The 23,681-nt window shown below is 35.9% G+C and overlaps 1 protein-coding gene across 2 annotated transcripts in view; it reads left to right on the forward strand.

Moving 5' to 3' along the window:
- Positions 1–23,681, forward strand: part of LOC128983149 (protein O-mannosyl-transferase 2) — a 196,600-nt gene that overhangs the window by 13,485 nt on the left and 159,434 nt on the right. For both annotated transcript variants that reach the window (XM_054402324.1, XM_054402325.1), the window contains exon 2: positions 8,145–8,237. In XM_054402324.1, coding sequence (XP_054258299.1) covers positions 8,145–8,237 — 93 coding nt within the window. The remainder of the gene's footprint in view (positions 1–8,144; positions 8,238–23,681) is intronic.

Consider the following 23,681-nt stretch of genomic DNA (forward strand, 5'->3'; position numbering starts at 1 on the left):
TCCGGGAATCCGGAGCCCAGTCATCGGAATCGTCGCCTAACCGAAACACTACCGCTTTTGTTGCCACGATCGCGGGAAACGATTATCGTTGTTGCTAAAACCGCATGATATGCTCACGAGTATTACCGCGATCGCGAGAGACGATTATCGGTGTCGCCCAAACCGCAAAATATGCATACGGGTGTTGCCGTGATCGTTGACGGTGTGACGTTTTGTCGCTGGTGTTGAAGATACTGCAAGATATGCTCACTGATATTCCCACAATCGCGGGAGATGATAACTGGTGTCGCCTTACCTACCAGTTATACTGTTTTATTATGTTGTATAAAATATTATTCTTTGGAAATGTTTTGTTTCAAATAATAATAATCATTATTAATAATAATAATAGCCTAATAATAATCATTTTCATTTATTAGCGGGTTGCGATTAGTTAAACGGGTTCCGATAGTAGCTCCTTAAAATTCAGGAATTTGTCTTGAATTCTCCTGGAAAACTCCTTGAATTTTTCAAACCAGGTTTAGTAGACACCATAATGATGTTTTTGGCTGTATTACATACGTTAATTGGTGGCTGAAAGTTATGTTTTGCTGGCCATGCCAGCTGTCATCGTAATTTGGGGACCGAGCAGGTTTTTACAGGCCGGGGCCGCAAAATCAGCTGTCCGCTTACTTACTTAAAACATGAATGCATTTTAAATACACAATCAAAATCCACAGCATTGCAATAGAATTGTGTTATAATCACCGTTGCCTAGCAACTATTTTTTTAAATTTTTGCTGATTCCTCAAATTATTTCTTCACATAACCTTAAAGTTGTAGTTGTGTTGACTATATTATAGTCGTGAATTAGTGGTAATAGGGTATAGTGTGGTGAAAAATAGCGTTCGTACCACGGACCGAAATGGTTTTGCAGCTCTCGATCGATTTAAGTTCTCGACTTCGTCTCGAACTTAAAAACTATCTCGAGCCGGCAAAACCTAATTTTCGGCCCTAGGTACGAAATATACTATTAAATATCAACTTATGGATAGTTATCTAATGCTAACAATAAAAGTGCATTTCAGTTTGTTTTTATTTATCGAACGTATATAGGCCTAAGTAATAATAGTAGTAAAAACAAAAAAATAAATGAATAATTAAAATAAATAATAATGCAAATAAATAACCCTAGGTGTCATAAGCTTGTAAATTGTGTTTATTTTTTATAGTTAAATATGCATGCAAATTATGAATAAGAATGTAAGAATGCATTATGTAAATACTAATAATGATGCTAACATATCGATTTGTTTTAGCAGTCGACATTCACAGTGAAGTATAAGTAATTAGATAACTTGTAGGAGTGATAAGCTTGGAAATGATAATTTCTTTAATAGTTAACGCATGCAAATTTAAAGAAGACAGAAAAAATAAATAAATAATATTAATAATGGACTGAGATAATATTAGTAAGATGAGTTTAGATAGTCTCACTTATTATTTAAGAAGTTGTTCCAGACCTTCCATTGTTCTCAGGAGGGTTAGTCGGCTTCCAGGTTCGGAGTTCCTCTTCCTCGCGAACACCTTGCAGTCCCGTGACCAGAGATTAGCTTCTTGTCACGGACGGCTTGTCGCGCCTTGCCGAGGATCGCTTTGTTGAACGCTGTTAGGTGGTCATTGATGAAAAAACTATAGGACGGCCACGAGTTGCTGAGGGCTGCTCCTGTCATCTTCTGTCGGTTAGCAAAGGCCGCATTCATCCACGCCGTCTTGCACTCCCTGGAGATGAATTTGACAATAATTGCTGGGTTGGGACGTTCAGCTGTCACTGGCAGACGATGTGCTATCGATATATCCCACGAATTGTATTTGATCTGGATGACCGTTGCAATTTTTGCGATAATCGAATAAACATTTTCTCCTTTTGTGTAAGGAATTCCCACTATTTCAATATTATCCCTCCGTGAATATTGTTCCATATTTTGCATGTTAGACTTGATATCACTAACCTCTTGCTTTAATTTAGCGTTTTCACTTTCTAAACTACATATATCATTCTTCCTGTCTTCATTTTCTTTAACTAAATTACCTAACGTTGCTTGCAATGAACAGATCGTGTCATTAACTGTTTTTTACTGACCTTTCACGCCATCAATGTTTGTGTTAACCTGTCCAATCTGGTCACTGAGGTTGCTCTCCAAGTTGCGAATCAATGTAATCAGAGCCTCGTTATCTTGGGTTTGCTTACCGCCACTACGTTGGGAAGATTGCTTCACATCACAAGTATCGCACAACCACGCTAGCTTTTGTTGATTGTTAAGTAGTTTATAGTTTTCATCAGATACAACACGTGAACACGCCGGGTGGAACACTTTCTTACACTTTGCACACACGAGAGTATCTTTTTTATCGACAAACACGGATGAACACTTGCCACAGGTCGACATTTTAAGCAAGAAAATATAATTACAAAAAAAATTAAAATAATCCGTCTATAAAATAATCCGTATTAAACCATGCACATGCACGTAAAAACTGGATGGGGAGACACGGCAGAGGTAGCCTAGATAGTGGAGGTCAGAGTGCAGACGACCTCCCTCGGCGGCATCCAGATAAGAACTGAATGGAGCAGGAAGCTGAGCAGGAATAGGAGGCGAACGATTGAGGTCTTTAACAAAGCTCCAGAACACCTTGACATTGGAGGTGATGGTTGAGTTGACGTTGTCGATGAACCTTGATCGGCAGTCTCTGGAGACAGATTTGCATTGGTTATATTGAAGTGCTGTTGTATGCATAACGGTTACAGAGAAAATATAAAAAAAACACCCCCCCCCACAGCAAACCTGCAGACTAAGCCAATTTCAACTTGTCTGATTACATTTTTACTAAAATATTTCCATAAATAAGACATATTTATTCCCTATTTAAATAACATTAGATTTAACGAGTGCTTAGGTTTGCTGCTACGGGGAAGGTAAAAAGTGTTTTTGGACCAAACGTCAATAGTATAGGATGAAATAAATAAATTTGCCAAATTTTATCAATATATACCCATAAACAAGTAAACTACAACAATTTTCATTTTCTCCATAAGAATAACATGGGAATTTTTTATTACACTAATTTTGAATTTTCTCTGTGACCGTTAGGCATACAACAGCGCTTCAACATACTAAATTATTTATTTTTTAAGCTCTACAAAACGGTTTGAAAAGAAATTGCAAAATTTTGTGTTTTTAGGGTCAAAAATGGGACAACCCCATTTTTACCCCATAAAACCCCCCATAAACCCCCGTTCCCATGGTTCGATTATGCTGGATTGCGAACTCGTTCGAATAGACATAGGTTTACATGTTTGTACCAAATTTCATCAAAATTGGATCATTTTTGCTCGAGTTATCATCGCGTTAACGGACACATGTGGGTGTCCATAAAAAACGTTTCAGGACTTTGGGAAATGAACCCCCATACTAAAAGGAAGAAAAAAGTTTATGGGAAGGTATGTCCGAAAATGCATATTTACCCAGATATCCACCACTTTGTTTTTTATTCAAAAGTATTTTTATCCTTGAAGTTTTTTATTCGATGATTATGAAATTAGGTAAACATGTTAACATACCTACACAAGACCTACAATAGAAAAAATAATAAAGTTGTTCCAATCGTAAATTTCAAAATGGCGGCCGTTTGAATTTTTCCAACTTAAATAACTAGAAAATGGCTAATTCTATGAAAAAATGACAAGAATACTTATTTTTAGCATTTTTAATTTCCTATCAAACGATACCAAGATCAAAATGATCGGACAAAAGATAGCTGAAATATAACGTTTTTTGTGTAAAAATAAGGCAAAAATGAAGGGGTTCCCCGACTAACTTTACCTTATTTTTATGGACACCCTGTACTGTATATATATATATATATATATATATATATATATATATATATATATATATATATGAATTTGAACGGGTTGTGTTTTTGGCCTCTAGGGACCTCAAAATGAAAAATGTAATCAGGTCCCGGGTCCATGAACACTACGGTAATAGCTTATTCCCTATATGGGAAATTCGCTAAAAGAGTTAATTTAAAATTCCCATGTTATTCTTATGTAGAAAATGAAAACTGTTGTAGTTTACTTGCTTATGGATATATTACAGTATGTTGATCAAATTTGGAATCTATCTTCTCTATATATTTAATGACAGTTGTAAGTCTGTTTTCTCAATAATTACTGGACCGATCCAAAAGATTTATATCTCAAATTAAAGGGGATAGTGCGTAGATTTGCCGAACTTCCTTAGATTTTACGTTTTTTCTAAGGGCTACGACCTACAGCCCTTTAAAGGTTGAGCCAATACGATTCTTATTAAAGAGTATAATACACAGTTTATAAATTATTTGTCAGCTGTTTAAGGTTTGCCAGACATTTGTTATTATTTTTATAACCTCACATTCAGTATGTAATACTTATAATCTAGGAATTGCTGTTTAAAAAAAAAACACGATTTGGAACAAAGAAAAGTGTATTTTTTTAACTTTTTATACCACAATGTATTACTTATAAATGTATTTGAACATTATTTGTAGCCTATGTTTTGGTGCAAATTTTGCATTTTCGAATAAAGTGTTAGTTTTCCTACGAAGTGATCTGAAGGAAAGTGGTAATTGAGTTTAAATTTGGGTATGGAATGAGAAAGAATACCCATAGTAGGCGACAGAAACTTATTGTTTCGATCAATAACATTTATTCTCTATTGCCACCGCCACCAGAACATCATAGGGAAATCCGCTTGCAAGTTGTAGCCTACAGAAAATTGTTAATGAGTGGGAAACATACAAACATTGTATTATAGGGGATGAATCTTACTCAAGGCCAGTGTTTGATGTTCAGCAGAGCCAAACTTTTTTTTCTAGAGATGAAAAATGAAATGAAATGAAATGAAATGAAATGAATGAAATGAAAAATTCTTTATTTTACCAGGCAAAGTTAGGGCCACATGGCCCTCTCTTACACTTAACCTGACAAACTTAAATATAAATAAATAAAAATACAATGACATTTCTTAATCTAATATAAAAATACATATTTAACACATCAAGTACAAGTTAAACAAAAATTCAATTTATTTAACTAATTAACTAATTAAAAAAAAAAATAGTAAATTATTATAAATTAATAAAATATACAAAAGAAAACACGTTCACACGCATACGCACCAGCAATCGCGCAAAGACGCAGAAGCCCTAGGACACGCCAGCCGAGACCATTTGCTCAAAGTAGAGATTTTTTAGTGCCGCCACAAACTGGGAACGTTTATCAAGGGATTTAATGTGTAGGGGTAGGCTGTTCCAAAGACGGCAAGCGGTAACAACAAAAGCCCTGTCATAAACGGTGGTCACATGATGAGGTATACGCAATGTGATCGAAGAAGAACGAGAAATTCGTGAACTACCCTGAGACACAAATTTAAAATCTGATGTAAAATATTTCGGGGAGCCTGATTTCAAAATTAAAAAGACTAATGACAAAATTTTGATGGATCTTTGATAATTTAGTTTCAAGATGTTTGCCTCAAGGTAGTATGGCGTGATATGCTCCTCACGCCGCAGACCATAGTCAAATCTCAAAGCGTAATTCTGAGACCGCTGGAGCATATCCGCCTGAATCACAGTCATGTCATTGATCAATGAGTTGCAGTAACTGAAGTGGGGTAGTACAAGTGATTTGATCAAATGAAGTTTTGTGTGTTGTGGCAAAAAGTTCTGCAATCTTTTCAGTGAATGTATGGAGGCAAAAACCTTTTTTTGTGTGTCCGTAACTGCTGTGTCCCAAGTAAGTGAAGACTGATGGTGAAGAAGAGATGGTGAGAACGCTGGATGGGCCTGACGTGGAACTACAATGTAGATTTTGTATTTTCAAAAAATGTGTTACTTTTCCTGCGAAGTGATCCAAAGGAAAGTGGTAATTGAGTTTAAGTTGGAGTATGGATCGGAACGTGAAATAATACCCATAGTTGGGGCGGAAACTGTTTGTTCCGATCAACATAATTTATTCTCTACGGCCACCAGAATAATCATAGGAAAATCAGCTTGCACGTTGTATAGAAAATTATTGCTAATGAGTGGGAAACATACAGCCATTTTAATATAGGGATCAATCTTACTCAAGATCAGTGTTTGACGTTTAGCAGTGCTAAACTTTACTTCTTAAGATGGTGAGTGCGTTGGATACGTCGAACTACAATGTAATGTAAAAGTTGTATTTTTGAAAAATGTGTTTGTTTTCCTGGTCGATCGTAATTGAGTTTACGTTTGAGTATGGATTGTGAAATAATACCCATAGTAGGGGACATAAACTGTTTGTTCCGATCAAAACAATTTATTCTCTACGGCCTCAAGGAGATCAATCATGGGGAAATTCGCTTGCAAGTTGTACAGATAATTGCTAATGAGTGAGAAACATACAAACATTTTATATTAGGTGATGAATCTTACTCAAGATCACTACTTTTTATCACTGTTCAGCAGTAACTTTAACTTCTAGAGATGGCGAGTACTCTGGATATGTGGAACTACAATTTATCAGTGAATTATACCCTATAACTATTTTTTCGAGTATACAGGGAAGTTGCTTGAGAAACTGTGACTTACGATTTCGGTTCTGGCGAAGAAGTATGTGACTTGATGTTTAATGTCAATGTTGACTCGGGTCATTACAGCGTTATAAAACTTAATTATACTTAATCATAATTCCCAGGATGTGAAAAATACAAAAAGAAAAAGAATAGGTGAAAAGTCATTAACTGTGCGTAAAGAGAAAACCAGGACAAACAAAACACGTGGAGATCCATAGAATAAAAAAAGTAAAAAGCAGTGATGGTGTTAAATGGGCTCTGGAAGTTCTTACAAAAAACATAGATTCTTTTGAATTGGGGTATTTAAATTGGATTTTTCACTACTGCAAATCTATGAATTTATGGGCAGAACAGACTAACAGGGACATAAATATATATTGTCACAAGGGGAAGGTAAAATTAGCTCCTTATCAACATTTTGAGTTCAAGGAAAATCTTATCAACGGGACTACATCAAATATGAATAAAGTATTAAGTATCAAAAGAAACAAAAAAAACTATTTGATAAATAAAAGATCATAGGCCTACAACTCTGCATTTGCAATGGTAAGTTTATAAGTCTCACATAGATGAATCAACATCATTCTGGAAGTCTATATAATTTTGAGATCTGGGACTCCTATTACCACCACGGATTGGACAGTTAATACCCTCTAAAATTGAACCAAAGTATGCTACAAACCAACTTTATGAATGCGACGTAAACAACAGCTGTTACTCACAGAATGAGTCAAAGATCCGGGAAATGCGACCAACTGCTGATGCGTGATTTAAGTGACTATTTTTATTCCACACAACGAGTGTAATGAACAAAAAAAAACAACGAATGTGGGAATATATATGAACAAATTATCTCCATAGCATAAGTAGCTTATTAGGTTAACAGCATTTTGCAGTTCGTACACTATTTATTTTTCAAACGAAACTGGAATTAATATAAAACATTCATTTGGTTAAACTATATATCGGTTAGATTAACATAAATAGTTTATACAGGCCAACTATCAGTTCTATGTCATGTAAAAAAAAAATCAAGCAGTCCCTAAATAAAACACAAAGATAAACAGTATTTGTTCATTATTATGTCTTTTATTGCTGACAATATTCCCGTGGCGGAGCACGGGCGGTTAACTAGTTTTATTTTTATTTCATCCCATAATATTAATGTTTGGTGAAAAAATAATTTTTCCTTCCCCTTGGCAGCAAACCTAAGCACCCCTTAATCTAATGTTATTTAAATTGGGAATAAATAGGCTATGTCTTATTCATGGTAATATTTTAGTGAAAATTTAATCAGACAAGTTGAAATTCGCTTAGTCTGCAGGTTTGCTGTGGCGGGTGTATTTTTGTTCATTGTGTTGGATTTATAGATTTAAACTTAATGAATTTTCTGATTTTGACAGTGTGACCTTAAATTTATACTAAGGCCTTTTAACAAATAATACTAGTGTCAACGGACAAAAACATTTAGATGTTAAATATTTACCCCCTGTGTGTGTTCCAAATTGATACTTTATGTTTCAGGTCTTACAAAACATGGTGGATGGTGTTTTCCACAGTGGTTATTTGTTCTTTTTTAAGCCGTTTCTACAAAGTAGATGAACCTGACCATGTTTGGTAAGTTTTTTTTACTCTTTAATTGTATTTAATATATTTTTATAGTAGGTAGGCCAACATTTATTCTCTTATACTTTCCCATCAGAACCATGTTGTGTCTTCATTGCATTAAACATGGAAATAATCTAAGGAAATAAAACACAAACCATCATTTGTTAGAAAAGACCTAAAGTTTTAATTTTAACCCTAGCAGTGGCCAACGAGCGTAATACGCTCGTTCGCCGTGACGCCTTAGAATGGCCACCAGCGTAATACGCTAGTATGGGCCGAAATATTTTTAACGGTGAAAAAACCGCTTATGTGAACAACTCTGATGTGAACAATATATATAGGCCTACCTATATACCATTCGAAAGATCACATTCTGAACTTTCATTTTATTATATAAACAAACCCTGTAGCAGGTATATAACAATGTCACGACGATTAGAAATCAAATTAATTTTTGGCGCGGCACGACTTTTGCAGCTGACTCTTGGGAACTGTCAAAACACGACTTGTTTGGCATTACCCTGCTCGGGTAATTTTCGTCTTGGGATGTTGTGGGTGGTACCACTGGATAGCCATTGATTTTATCTTCATTATGGTATTGATATTTAGAACAAAATATTGATTGCACAACAGGTATGATTTTATGAAAACAGCTGTTTTTCAAATTTATAACAAATGGCCAACCAGCGTAATACACTAGTTTGGAAAATACGAATTACATACAGTGTCAGTTATTATTACTAGTCATATAATATGTCATTTAGAAGAGGAAGAAATGTAGCTTGTGATAGTGGCAGCCCTGCGCTCAAGGTTATTTCCGTCTGCTCACACGAAGAAGATGAAAGTGCGTCACTACTGTCAAGGTCTCATACACAAAGTGCCTTGTATTCGCCAATGCGTGTTGTTGCCGATGAGTTTTCGCTCTCTTTTTATCCGCGATTTATTACTAAATTCATTATTATTTCGTATTGTTAGAGAAATGTGTGTGTGTATATAACAGTAATCTTCATGCATTTTACCATGCATGAATATTTACTGAATAGTGTGAAATTGTGTTTATAAAAGGTTGTATTTTTCTTGCGGTTGTATTTTGCGGTTTTCCGTTTATTATATTACTAGCTGTTGTAGGCCTACCCGTGCTTTGCAATGGGAAGAGAACTCAAAATAGAAACATTTTATCTTTACATCTGTTGATAAAATAGTTACACATAAGCCTTTTAAAAACAAAATTTAACCTTTATGGCCTACGAGTTGGGAACGTAGTTGTCCAAACCACGCGAACCGCCAAGTACCTTGGTGTCATCGTGGACAACAAGTTGAGCTGGAGGGACCAGATTTTACGTACGGCGGACAAGGCTGCTAGGAGTGTCGCTGCTCTTAGTAGGCTTATGGCCAATGTCGGTGGTCCCCGGTCCAGCCGTAGAAGACTACTGATGTCTGCAGTCCAGTCCGTGCTTCTCTACGGCTCTGAGGTGTGGGCAGACGCGCTTAACAAGGAGGCGTATAGGTTGAGGCTCGCACGAGTGCAGCGTCAGGCGGCACTCAGGGTCGCTTCCGTGTACCGTACGGTGTCCGAACCGGCCGTTTTGGTGATCGCTGGAGTTATCCCAGTCAAACTCTTGGCAGCGGAGAGGAAGGCAATCTACCAGAGACAAGGCTACATCGGAAAGGACGCTGCAAGAACAGAAGAGCGCTCCCGCACTTTTCAGATGTGGCAAGAAAGCTGGGAAAGGGAGACTCGAGGACGTTGGACTGCCAGACTCATCAGGCAGGTCCAACCGTGGGTAGAACGGCGGCACGGTGAGGTTGACTATTACCTCACGCAGTTCTTGTCAGGTCACGGCTATTTTCAGTCGTACCTGCACTTGATGGCCAAAACGAATTCACCTGACTGCATTTACTGCCCATGCATTCCCGACGATGCGGAACACACTTTTTTCCGCTGTCCACAATGGGATATGCTTCGCCAGGAGGCCATTCAACATCTTGGGGTGCTGTCGATTGAATCGATCTGTGAGACCTTGCTGAAGGGTGAGGACAACTGGGACTGCTGGTCGCACTTTGTCTGGAATGTCCTTCAAGCTAAAAAGAATGATCTAGATCGGAACATAGTCTAGATTTGATAAGAAATAAACGGCTAGACACGGCGTAAGCCCCTCGGGCGTAGGCAAACTCGGCCTAGTTCTGATGAAGGGCGACAAGTGTTCCCAGGCTAGTGTCCGAAGAGTAGGGGAGGTTTTTAGTGGGTAGTCTCTGGGCCTTAAGCCCGTTGGAGTCCCACACTACAGGCTAGCAACTTGTGTGCCTAAATACATTTTCCCACCTCTCCCTAAAAAAAAAAAAAAAAAATTATAAATTTTCAAAACTATATCTTTATAAATAACACCGGCATACTGCTTCAAATGAGTCTGTCAAACTTAACCCTCCGAGTGTTTTGTGTCAATTTTTCGACTGACAAACACTGTTTACGGCGAAGGCTCTATGACTGACAAAATCGGATTGAACTGGATCGAGTTAGGTATCGTTTTATTTGGCAGATTCTAAGCTTTCTCCCGAGGTCTGTCTCTAAGCGCTTTTTTTTCTCGAGCCGATCATAATTGTAGCAGACAGCTGACGTGCGTGTTTGTTAACAGCTTGGTTAACCTCGCACCGATGACTGATGTGTTTTATTACGTTTATCATTGTTTTAGTGTTAAAAATCTAAAGTAGTGATATACGTGGTGCATTATAAGAAGATTTAAGTGATTTTGAAGGGCTGGTTGATGATCCTAAAGAAGTAGGTAGTAATATTGATGTAAATTATCAGCCAGATTCCTAGCTATGGTTAGGCTACGCATTCTTAGCTAAACGCTATGTACTGAAATCTGTTTTTTGCCCATAACTTATTTATTTGCAAATCTACTTCCTTATATTATTATACATTTCTAATCCTCATAAAATTTAGAACAAAGTGGCTATTTTCAAATATTTATAGGCCTATAATTTATACAATTTCATTGAGCGCAAACTTATTTTTTTTTTTGAAAATTTTCCAAAATATTTTTTTTACCTAAAATTTTTGTTTTGAAACAAATGTTCCTTATGTTTTATGTATAATATTGAAGCCCATGATTTTCCAAACAAAATGGTATATAGAACAGTATAATTAACATTGTTTTTAAGCTTCTCAGATCCGTTTTAATAAAACCTTGCAAATGCGCAAAAAATAGGCAAACATTAACCCTCCGAGTGTTATTTGTCGATGCTTCGACACATAACACACTTTGTGTAGTGTTTTGTGTCGATGCATTGACTCACAAACACTGTTTACGGCGGAGGCTCTATGACTGACAAAATCGGATTGAACTGGATCGAGTTAGGTATCGTTTTATTTGGCAGATTCAGAGCTTTCTCCGGAGATCTGTCTCTAAGCGCTTTTCATTTTAGTTCCGAAAATATTGTAGCAGACAGCTGACGTGCGTATTTGGAAATAGCTTGGTTAACCTCGCACCAATGACTGATGTGTTTTATTACGTTTATCATTGTTTTAGTGTTAAAAATCAAAAGTAGTGATATTCGTGGTGCATTATAAGAAGATTTAAGTGATTTTGAAGGGCTGGTCGATGATTGTGAAGAAGTAGGTAGTGATATTGATGTAAATCATCAGCCAGATTCCTAGCTATGGTTAGGCTATGCATTCTTAGCTAAACGCTATGTACTGAAATCTGTTTTTTGCCCATAACTTATTTATTTGCAAATCTACTTCCTTATATTATTATATATTTGTAATCCTCATAAAATTTAGAACAAAGTGGCTGTATTCAAATATTTATAGGCCTATAATTTATACAATTTCATTGAGCGCAAACTTTTTTTTGAATTTTCCAAAATATTTTTTTTTACCTAAAAAATTTTTTGAAACAAATGTTTCCTTATGTTTTATGTATAATATTGAAGCCCATGATTTTCCAAACAAAATGGTATATAGAACAGTATAATTAACATTGTTTTCAAGCTTCTCAGATCCGTTTTATTTAATAAAACCTTGCAAATGAGCAAAAAATAGGCAGACATTAAGGCCAAAACAAGGGACACTCGGAGGGTTAAGGCCAAAACTAGGGACACTCGGAGGGTTAAGGCCAAAACTAGGGACACTCGGAGGGTTAAGGCCAAAACTAGGGACACTCGGAGGGTTAAGGCCAAAACTAGGGACACTCGGAGGGTTAACATTGCTCTTATGGGACTAAAATCCAATATGGCTACCACTGATGAAGACTCTTAATAAAGACTAGGAGAAACCCGTCGAAATCGACGGTTGGGGGCCTCTTCGTTTATATGGGCGTGCGGCTTCATTGGCAACAAATAATGCAAATGACATAGCAAAGTGGCATTTCCAAAAAGCAAAGAATACTTTAAATTGGCTGTTTCGTAAATATTGATGTTTAAATGCATTGTTAATCAACGCATCTTATAAAGAATGATGTGATCTAGTTTAAAAGGAATATGACCTTTCTGTCATGACAGTAACTGCTTGAATATAATTACTCTTTGTGCCATTTTTACAGCCAAAATGTCATGTTATTTTCAATAATCTTACCAACCTAGTGGGCCACGGTCCGTAATTTAGGCCACTGCAAATAATTTCTCAAAGATAGGTACCGGTACCATTCTAGGCAAGGTTTCTGTGTTTGGATGTTATTAGACTTGATAAGAGCTCAATGAACTTCTTCTACAGATAATTAATCTGTTGGGGAAATATAAGCCGAATTATAAATGCGAGTTTGGGCATTTTTTAACTGTATAACAAAGTTACATAGTATTTTTAGGCTGCTGCTCAGTCCACTTAAGAATATATTTTTTAGAGATAAATTAAATGGTTTTCGTTGCTGAGTAGCGATAGTTAACATGCAGAACCCTCTTCGCTAGCTTTGACTATTAATACAACAACTAGTCATTCCATTCCCATGTTAAAATTGTAGCCAGGTTTTTAATAAAATTTGTCTTAGTTGATGTGAGCCACCTACAGATTGCGCTGATCTAAATGACTGATTTCTGCCGATTACACAATGGTTTTTACCAAGTCAAACTGATGGAATGACTTATTATGAGCTATAGCAACTATTGTGACCCAGCGACTATGACAGTAACAAAAAATAAGGTACAAAATAGAGTTTTAGACACTAGCGCAATCTGTGACTGGTTCACACAACTACATTCTTTTTTAGAAAAAAATTGGCGACAGCTGATCCATATAGATGGGATGTCTTCTTCTGTATCCAATAGTCAATGTCGCTAGTCTAATAACATTCAAAGGCTCTCTAAAAGTTGAAGTTCTTATTTGTATACATACCCTTATTATGTTTTTACTAAGCAGAATGAATACATCGAAGTAACCTCTCTGAAAAGTCTGCATTAAATTGCAGTTTTCCAGTTTAATGACTTTTTAAATCATGCACATATTTCTACATAAATATTGTAAAATGTTTTATCCAGTTGCTGTACACTAATATTAATTTAACAAAATATGGACACGGCTCATATGGACAACGTGCCCTTCTGCACTCGCATTATTTTGTATTGTAGGCCTATTACACAATCAAAGACTTTTCCAATGATTGAAAACATCTACCAATAATCTTGCATGAACCTATTATGATCTGTCTTGAATAATATGATAAAATGTAGGCAAAAGTGGTATCAAAGGCAGACACCAACCCGTAAAATAGATATTTAAGATAGTTCAATGAGAAATAATTGTAAGAGTTACTATAATAAGTTATAAATAAAAAACTTTTAAAATACCCCCGCCGCAGCAAACCTGCCGACTAAGCGAATTTCCATTTGTCTGAATTGATTTTCAGTTAAATATATTTTAATAACATTAGGTTTAACGAGTACCTAGGTTTGCTGATACTAGGAAACTAATAAAGTGTGTTTTTGAGTAAAATATTGATAGCTTAGTACAAAATAAATAAATTTGCCAAGTTTGATCAAAATATATTCATAAACAAGCAAACTACAACATTTGACAATATTCTCCATAAGAATAACATGGGCATTTTAAATTTACAATTTTTTTAATTTTCTCCGTTACTAATAATTGAACAAAAATACTTTTATATACTAAATTATTTGTTTTTTTAAGCTCTTTAACACGTTCGCTACTGCAATAGTACGAAATTTTCCATTCACATGGACCAGCGACGCACATATGCGACGGCTGGTTTCCACCCATGGACTGCCGTCGCATATATGCGACGGCTAGTCACATTAAAATAGACTGCCGACGCATATTTGTGTCGGGGTTCTAATGTTATTAAAATGCTTATATCTTTGTAGTGGTCTATTTGAAGGCACTGAATTCCCTGCAGTGGTCTACAGAGATGTCTGACGCACAACTGCGTCGCTTGGTCTGTGGATATGATGATTAGTGACGTCATATAATAGTTGGAAAAACTGGTCTTTACTTTTCTGCATCACTGTATGCAGTATGTATGCTGCATTATCCTATGTAGCTTTTATATTTGTTCAGTTATAAACTGTTCTTGAATAATCTGTTTATTTCTTTACTTACTTTCACCTTAAAACACAAAAAAATGAACTGTCGCATATATGCGACGTTTAGTCTATTTCAAGAAAACTATGATAATTGTCATTATTGTCTTCGCTGTAGACCGGGCGTCGCAAATATGTGACATTACAAAAGGTTATAAAAAATACAAATAAACAAGAATAATTTATTTACAAACACCATTGTTGCGGATTACAACGTAAATGATCGCTGTTTAACAGGTTTTCGCCCGTGGTCTGTGTGTACTGTTATCAAAGTGACAGTCGGTCTATGTGTAAGATTCAAATGTATACCTCGGTCTGTGGCAATGACCGCGGCGTCGCATATATGCGACGCTCAGTAGCGAACGTGTTAAAAAGGTCTAAAGAGAAATTGGGAAATTTTGTGTTTTGAGGGTCAAAAGTGAGAAAAACCAATTTTTACCCCATAAAACCCCCCGTAAAGCCCCGTTCCCATGGTCCGATCGTGCTGGTTCGCGAACTCATTCAAGTTTATCCCGCTTTACACCTTTAAACCAAATTTCATCAAAATCGGACAAAAATTACTCAAGTTATCGCGTTCACGGACGTATATACATATATATATATAAAAATTTGAACGAATAGTGTTTTTGGCCTCTGGGGACATCAAAATGAAAAAGTAAATCGGTCCCGGGTCTAGGTCTTACCGTGCCACCTACGGTAATAGCTACTTCCCTTTAGGGAAATTCGCTAACAAAACGTTTTAAAACGTACTAAAAAGTAGAAAATAATTTATAAATTGTGGAGAGTATAAATACTTGTAAGATTTAAAACGAAAAACGTGGGGTGCATGCAATAGATAATTTACAATTACCTTCACCTAATGAACTCAGGGCCGATTTACCGAATAGGCACGGTAGGCACGTGCCTAGGGCGCGAGGCAATTGGCTTTTTTGGGGGCGCCAAAAATTTGGAAATAAAAAAAAAATCGTGGTAAAATCGCGGTAAAATTCTGATAACTCCTCGCGGCCGTGTAGGCATCGTAATCGTCTCCCGCGTTTGCGGCAAGATTCTTACTATTTTCTGCAGTCAGGTCGTTTGGACATAAAATTATCGTCTTCCATGATAGAGGCAATATATGAACATATCCCGCGGTCGTGAGGAGATTATCAATATCTACCGCAAATGAGGCAATATTCTGATATTTTCCCGCGGTCGTGAAGATATTATCCTCGTTTTGCGCGATCGCGGTCAAATTCTGACCACCCCTCGCGGTCGTGAAGACATCATATCGTCCCCCGTGGTCGTGTGGACATAGTAATCACCTCCCGCGATTGTGGAAAAATGGTAAACATCTCCCTCAGTCTTGTGGAGGTCATCATCCTCTTACGCAAATTAGGCAACATTTTGACCTTTTCCCGCGATTGTGTGGCCATAATCATCGTCTTGCGTGATTGTCATAAAAATCTGATCACCCCTCGCGGCCGTGAAGACATCATTATATTGCCCCGTTGGTCAACGGACATAGTGATCGCCTCCCGCGATTGCGGCAAAATGGTAATCATCTCCCGCGGACATATGGAGATAATCGTCTTTGGCGAATGAGGCAAAATTCTGATCTTTTCCCGCGGTCATGTGGACATTATCATCGTCTTGAGCGATCGCGGCATTATTGTGATCATCCCTCGTGGCCGTGTAGAAATCATTATTGTATTCCGCGGTTCTGTAGACATCGTAATCGTTTCCCGCAGTTGTGAAGACATCGTAATCGTCTCCTGCGATTGCGGTAAAATGTTAATAATGTCCTCCAGTCGTGTGGAGATCATCATCGTCTTCTACGATCGCGGCAGAATTCTTGCTGTTTCCCGCGGTCGTGTGAACATTATCATTGTCTTCCGTGATCGCGGCAATACTCTGATTATCCGTTGCGGCTCTGTAGATACCATTATCGTCTCCCGCGATCACGGAAACGTCACTTTTGTCATGCGCGATCACGGTAAATTGAAAACTCCAGGAAGAAAAACAAAATTCACGGTTCAAAAATCTCCCGCATGATTCCCGGATTTCCCGATCGGTGGACACCCTGTTATATATATATACTAGCTGGCCCGACAGACGTCGTCCTGTCCTATTGTGGTTTTATGTCACATGCTCATTCATTTTCAAGATGAGCTCGTTCGCATGGCTCAATCACGTCCAGGTTGAAGTTCGTTCGCTACGCTCACTCACCTTTTAGTTACAAATTAGCCGTTCTCATAAATAAAAAAAAAAATATAGTGCTGCACCCTGTTGGTAAACCTATTAACTTTTTAATGCTATTGAACATCACAGAATCAAATTGTTTAGCTGCACCAGCTGTTAAGATTCTTTAATTCCATTTAAATATGAGTACTCATAAGGTTAACATGGGAAACTCCAGAGCCACTGGGGCGGAGCCCTATTGACGGATCTGAACCAAACTTCACACAAACCATCCTTGAATAATCTATTCTATATATAATTCAGTTTTAAAAATCTTTGTACAACTAAATCTAGAGTTCTACTGGACCGATTTTATTAATTAATGGATCGTTGGAAAGCTCAATTCGTGTAGATTTGCAAATAATTATGAAAGTTTGCTTTTGTTATGATTTATGGTGAAATATTAAAAAAAAACATGTTTTCCATAAGAAATACATTGAAAACGGTGTTTTTCACACTTTTTATTTGGGTGAGACTTTTGGCTGCCTTTTTTTAGTGTTTCCAAGAAGTGTATGGTATCAATTTGTAGGAAATTTTATTCTCTTTCAGAATATCACCTTCCACTTTGGTCGATTTCCTCACCATTTAAAAGTTATTTGCAAAAAAGCTAAGCAACCTCCGAATTTATAGTAATGAGAAAATACTGAGTTAGGGATATTTTTGTTCAACTTTGTACAACTAAATCTAGACTTCTACCGGACCGATTTTGTTAATTAATGGGTAATTGGAAAGCCCAACTCATGTAGATTTGCAAATAATTATGAAAGTGTGATTTTATTAAATCTTTGTGGTAAAAAAGTAAAAATAAAAAAAATACATTAAAAACTGCTTTTTTCAAGTTTCTGTTTTCAAGTTTTTATTTGTAGCCAGCTTTTGGCTGCCTTTATTAAGCGTTTTCAAGAAATGCATAGCAGTTATTTGTAGTAAATTTTATTCTCTTTCAGAATATAACATTTACTTTGGTCGATTTCCCATGCATTTAAAAGTTATTGGCAATAATCTAAGTGATCTCCAAATTCATATTGGTGAGAAAATACTGAATTAGTTATATTTTTGTTAAACTTTGTACAACTAAATCTAGACTTCTACCGGACCGATTTTGTTACTTAATGGGTCGTTGGAAAGCCTAATTCGTGTAGATTTGCAAATAATTATGAAAGTTTGATTTTATTACATATTTGAGGTAAAACAATGAAAATAAACAATATTACATTTAAAATGCCTTTTTTTCTAAGTTTATATTTCCAAGTTTATATTTGTAGCCATCTTTAGGCTGTCTTTATTGAGTATTTTCCAAAAATACATAATAGTAATTTGTAGGAAATTTTATTCTCTATCAGAATATTACCTTCCACATTGGTCGATTTCCTCACCATTTCAAAGTTATTTGCAAAAACGTTAAGCAACCTCCCAATTTATAATGGTGAGAAAATACTGAACTAAAGATTTTGTACAATTAAATCTACAGTTCTACTGAACCGATTTTATTAATTAATAGGTCATTGGAAAGCCTAATTCGTGTAGACTTTCAAACAGGGAATTATGAAAGTTTGATTTTTTTATTTACTAGGTGAAACCCGTCAAAGTCTGACAGTTGCTGTTGAGGTTGCAAGAAAGACCGTTTGACTATAAATCGATGATAAAGAACTCAATTTTTTGAAAAATTTGAAAAAAATCATTGTTCGTGATTTAGCAGTGTGCTTTAGGTACGTCCGATCTTAATAATCAACAATTAAAATGGAAGCTGGCATTTCACTGAAGGTTCTTAGGTCAAAACAAATAGAATAACGTATTTATAATTGAGTAAATATATCTAAAACTAAATTCCATATCCAAGATATAATTAAATTTATGTTTTCTGATTGAGCGATTCAGGATATCTTTAACTTAACTGATTAAAACTATCAATATCTCAAGTGAAAGCCTTTGAAGTACTTTAAGACCAAGACATATAAAATAACTTAAATACAATTTGAGTTACGTATCTTAGATTGCAGATAAGTACCTAAACGATTATAATTATTGTTGATTCGTGATTCAGAAGTGTGCTTTAGGTAGGATTATTAAGATTGGAATCTTAATAATCAATAGTTCAAATGAAATCTGGTATTTCACTAAAGGTCTTTAGACCAAAACATATAGGGTTATGTAATTAGAACTGCTGGAATACATCTTTAATTGAAGTGAAAAAAAAAAAAAAATCAAATTAAATTTTTTTGTCGAGTAATACATTAGATAAATTAATAATGATGCTTGATGACAAATATATGCTTGCATAGCTTAATTTTTTAAGACCAAAATGATGAAAATCAGGCTGGTAGAAGAGCCAAACGAACTCGAAAAAAAATTTAACTCCCATAAGAAATGTACAGGGACGCATTTGTGCATGACTCGAAATATACGTCAAAATGAATGCCGATGATTGATGGCAAATCTGTGGTGCGTCCATACCTTCAGTTTAAGGCCAAAATTATGAAAATCGGTCTGGTAGAAAACCTTTAACCCGACTCAGAAAAGAAAACCAATTTTTTTTATAGATGGCATTAATTAGTTTACCAGTATGCATAATCTAAACATACGAAACATGTGTTAATAATTTAACAGCTTATTGTTAAATTGTTATTGAATTGATTTTTCTTTGATTAAATGTTGTTGTAAACAATTTGCATTTGTGTTTAAAGTGAGTTCCTTATGTTAAGTATGCGATTCTAATGTTATGTGCTTAATCTGTACCATTAATATTAGTGAGTAAAGTGATGTATGGATTTCACAACCATTATTTTACTAGAGACCGTTGTATTTAACCACAACGGGCTCTGTAGCTAGTGCTTAATAATGCTTAAAGTTTCATTACAATCTGTCAAACGGTTTTGGAGTCCATAAAGGACAAACATACAAATATACAAACATACAAACATACAAACATACAAACATACATTGGATTTTATATATATAGATTGCAAAGGGGCGCTACTATTAGATGTGCCTAGGGCGCTGACAGGGTCAAAAACGGGCCTGAATGAACTATATAATGTATTATCAATTGCATGCACCCGACGTTTTTAGTTTTAAATCTTACAAGTATTTATACTCTCCACAATTTATAAATTATTTTCTACTTTTTAGTTTTTAATGTGTGTGGATGTTAAATCTATTTCAAGCATCAATATCAGATTAAGACAGAGGCATGTGGGAAATCTAAGGTTTATTTGAGTTTCTTTTCATATAATTATGTATTAGATTGAATGTATGGCATACCTATAAATATATCAATATATTTAATTTATTGTTTACTTTATAGAATACTAAATAAATAATAATTGACATTATTAACAAACACCTTTATATCAGCAATCAGATTGTTTATCTTTATTTTGAAATGTTTGTTTGTATAAAGAATCTCTTGGGAGCATAACCTATACCTCTTAACCTCTGCTCTTCGAACTGTCAAATTTAAGTATTTACAGATGACTTAAATTAATTGATATATTTACATTCTTTCAAAATGTAAACATGGTCAATTTTGAAGCTCATGGGCGTAGCCATAGACTAACCAACACAAGTAGACTTCTCATCCCATTGTAAATTTTGAAGTGTCTAGTTCATGTACGTGACACAAAGGCACCAGTATCGATGAAACTTTGTTTCCATTATTTTAGGGTTAATTTCTTGATTTGTGCTTTACTGTTTGGTTATATAACCAGGGGGCAAGTTATTGTTTATGATTAGATCGTATTATTTGGTTAAACGAGGTTTTAAATGGCTGTAATAACGGGAAACAAATTGTAAACAAAACACGACCTCTACATAAACCGTACATGAACTAACAATAATATTGTCTTCAGCTGTTCCATAAGGATGAGAAATCTACTAAGGGAGTATGTTTTATCTATGGCGTAGCCCAAGGGAAATATGAAAATTAAATGATACAATATTTCATTGTCATCCATTTGTGAGCTATGTTTCAAATTTCAAGTCTCTAGCTCATCGGGAACTTCGTTTAAAATTGATATCAAAATTTGTAGGAAAGCGAGCTAATAAAAACAAGCCCATGGGGCGTAGCCCGAGGAAAATATGAAAATTAAATGATATAATATTGCATTGTCTTTCATTTGTGAGCTATGTTTCAAGTTTAAAGTCTCTAGCTCATCGGGAAGTTAGTATAAAATTGATTGCAAAATTTGTACCGGACAAGAAAGCAAGCTAATAAAAACCTTTTAAAATGATTGTCAACTGATTTCGTAATGGAACGTTATATTGCAAAACATGGCATGATACGGAAGAAAATAAATGTTAAAATCAGTAAATAACATTGCAAATACTTCTTTTGGACAATTCAATAACTCCCAATAAAATGTGTGTTGTTTAAAATACAATTTAAGAATTAACAGCTGTTTAATTCAAAAGTATCATCCACATGATCAAAATGTAAACAAATCTGTGGAGGGATCTTTAAGGGCTTCTGGGGCAGAGCCCTAACGGGATTCACTTAGTTTTTCTTTTGATAACTTATCTAGAGACCAAGACCTTTCTTTGGACACCAAGTTTCTACACCCCGTTCTCTCAAATTAGGGGAGACAAAGTTTCCAATTAAATATTTTGATTCCCCCATGTTAATCTTATGGGAGAAAACCCAACTTTGATAGATGATCCTGCCCAAACTAATAAAGATTTCAAAAAATGAAAACCACTTTGCAAAACTACAGATCAGGGCCATTATTTTGACTTTTTAACCATTAAAATCGGTCCAAAAATGAGGGAGGAGTTCTGTTTACAAAAATCGGCTTAGCGTATTATATATATATAGATTGTCATTCGTCCTTTCTTCATCACTTGAACATTGAAGATGAACGCTCTCATCTCTCCAGAGTCAGCAGACAGCCAGACACAGGAGACAGAGAGGAGCGTTGCAAGCGGCAGACAATGGTACTAACTTGTCGGTCACCCAGTGAAAAAAATTAGGACCAGTCTCTGGTCAAGTCTTTCTACCATTAAGCTGGTGCTGCCGCGTAGTGGCATATATGAAGTACACAGGGGGAAGTGTTTTCTTTGTTCACCAAAGCTTTGCAGCGGCCGGCAACCCGCTCCTGCGGCGCACGTGTCCGTCAGACCAATAGGACAGCACGGAAAACCCAGCACAGCTGTGTAATAAACTATTGACATTTGTTTGACTTTGATGCGTTCTGAAATAATCTTATACTTAATCAAAATATTTCAAATGGCTGTTTTGCCGTTCCCAAAATTATTTGCTAAACATTCATTTTTTTAGATTAAAACCTACTTTTTTATTTTTTAACTCCTAAAATTTTGCCGCTCCTAAAATTTGGCCCGCTCTAGGCGGGCGCCTAGTCTGCCTATTCGGAAATATGTCCCTGCTGCAGGTTTGCTGCGGCGGGAGTATTTTTCTTTAACAATAAATTGTAATAGGAAGGGGTCAAATTTTGTGAAGAGGAAGTATTTGGCAATGTTTTGTGAGTAGGCTGGTAGTGTTGTTAATCAATAACTTGTTGGGCTGACCTACTGAAGGCTGTTGCTTTAAGTAGGCCAGTGCACTTGATCAGGTCAGTTTTGTGTATAGTGGTGAAGGTGTTTTACAAGAGGTTGGGGTCCTGCTGGGGGAGTTGGAGCCTAAGGCCTTTGGCCCAGGTAAGGCAATTTTAGGGGTTTTCAAAATTGGGGTTTAGAGTATTTTTCCAAATTGGGGTTTCGGTTTTATACTGAATTATCATCACTGTTCCACTCTACTCTACCTTTGTGATTGTTACTGAGCTTTCTGTTCTTTGTTTTGTTTTGGGTAATAATAAATTTGGGTTTCGTAAGAGATTGCTGAGTTTTATTGCTGAGCTACGTCACCCAAAGTAACAGTGGGTACCTCCACTAGCTGGGGTACCTACCGTTACTGGTGTTGGAGGCTTGGAGGGTTTTGTAATTTTTTTACTAAACTTCGATCTTGGTTTTAATTTGTGGAGTTTTTGTAGTTTTGACAAATTTGGTTTTTAAAATATTTTTTAAAATTATTTGTAATCACCACTTTTGTGCAGTTCTTAATCAGTTTTATTTGGGGTACAGTGTGTTTTGGGGCAGCAGTGAAGGGCTAGAATGTCGTAATGTGAAGTTTTTCCTGAGTTATTTTTGTGAGTTTTGTGTCATGTGCCGGTTACACGTGATGTTGTCGTGTGTCATATTCAGTTGCACGTGGTCTTATGTATAGTTTGTAGGTAGGAAGTGAGTTTGATATGTGTCGTGTTTGGTTACATGAGTATTCTATGTTTCATATGCGGGTTGCATGTGAGTTTGTCGTGTGTCGTGTTTGGTTACACAATACTACGTTATTTGGAAAAAGGTTGCATCAAAGTATTATCATTTGTCATTCCCTAGCCCATGTGTTTTTTAAAGATATATTTTACAAGTGTTTGACTGAATAATAAGGTACACCGTAACCCTAACCTCAAAATATATGCAATCTCCGTGTTATCCGAGATTCTTGGTAACCAAGATAGTCTCGGTTCCAACAACCTCTGTTAATCGGGAGTGTTGTACTGTAGATAAAATATTTTAAATTTAATGATTATGCTGTGTTATATCATTATAAACTAGGTTTTCACGCTGATTTCAATGCCAAAGTCCAATTATAAATATATTTTTTTCTTTCTGAAGATATATTCAGATGAAAAATCTCCCCCAATACATTTCTTATGGACG

Source organism: Macrosteles quadrilineatus, unplaced genomic scaffold (assembly GCF_028750875.1).
Source record: "Macrosteles quadrilineatus isolate MER2022 unplaced genomic scaffold, UCM_ALF_1.0 Scaffold_1__1_contigs__length_201487025, whole genome shotgun sequence".
Lineage (NCBI taxonomy): Eukaryota > Metazoa > Arthropoda > Insecta > Hemiptera > Cicadellidae > Macrosteles > Macrosteles quadrilineatus.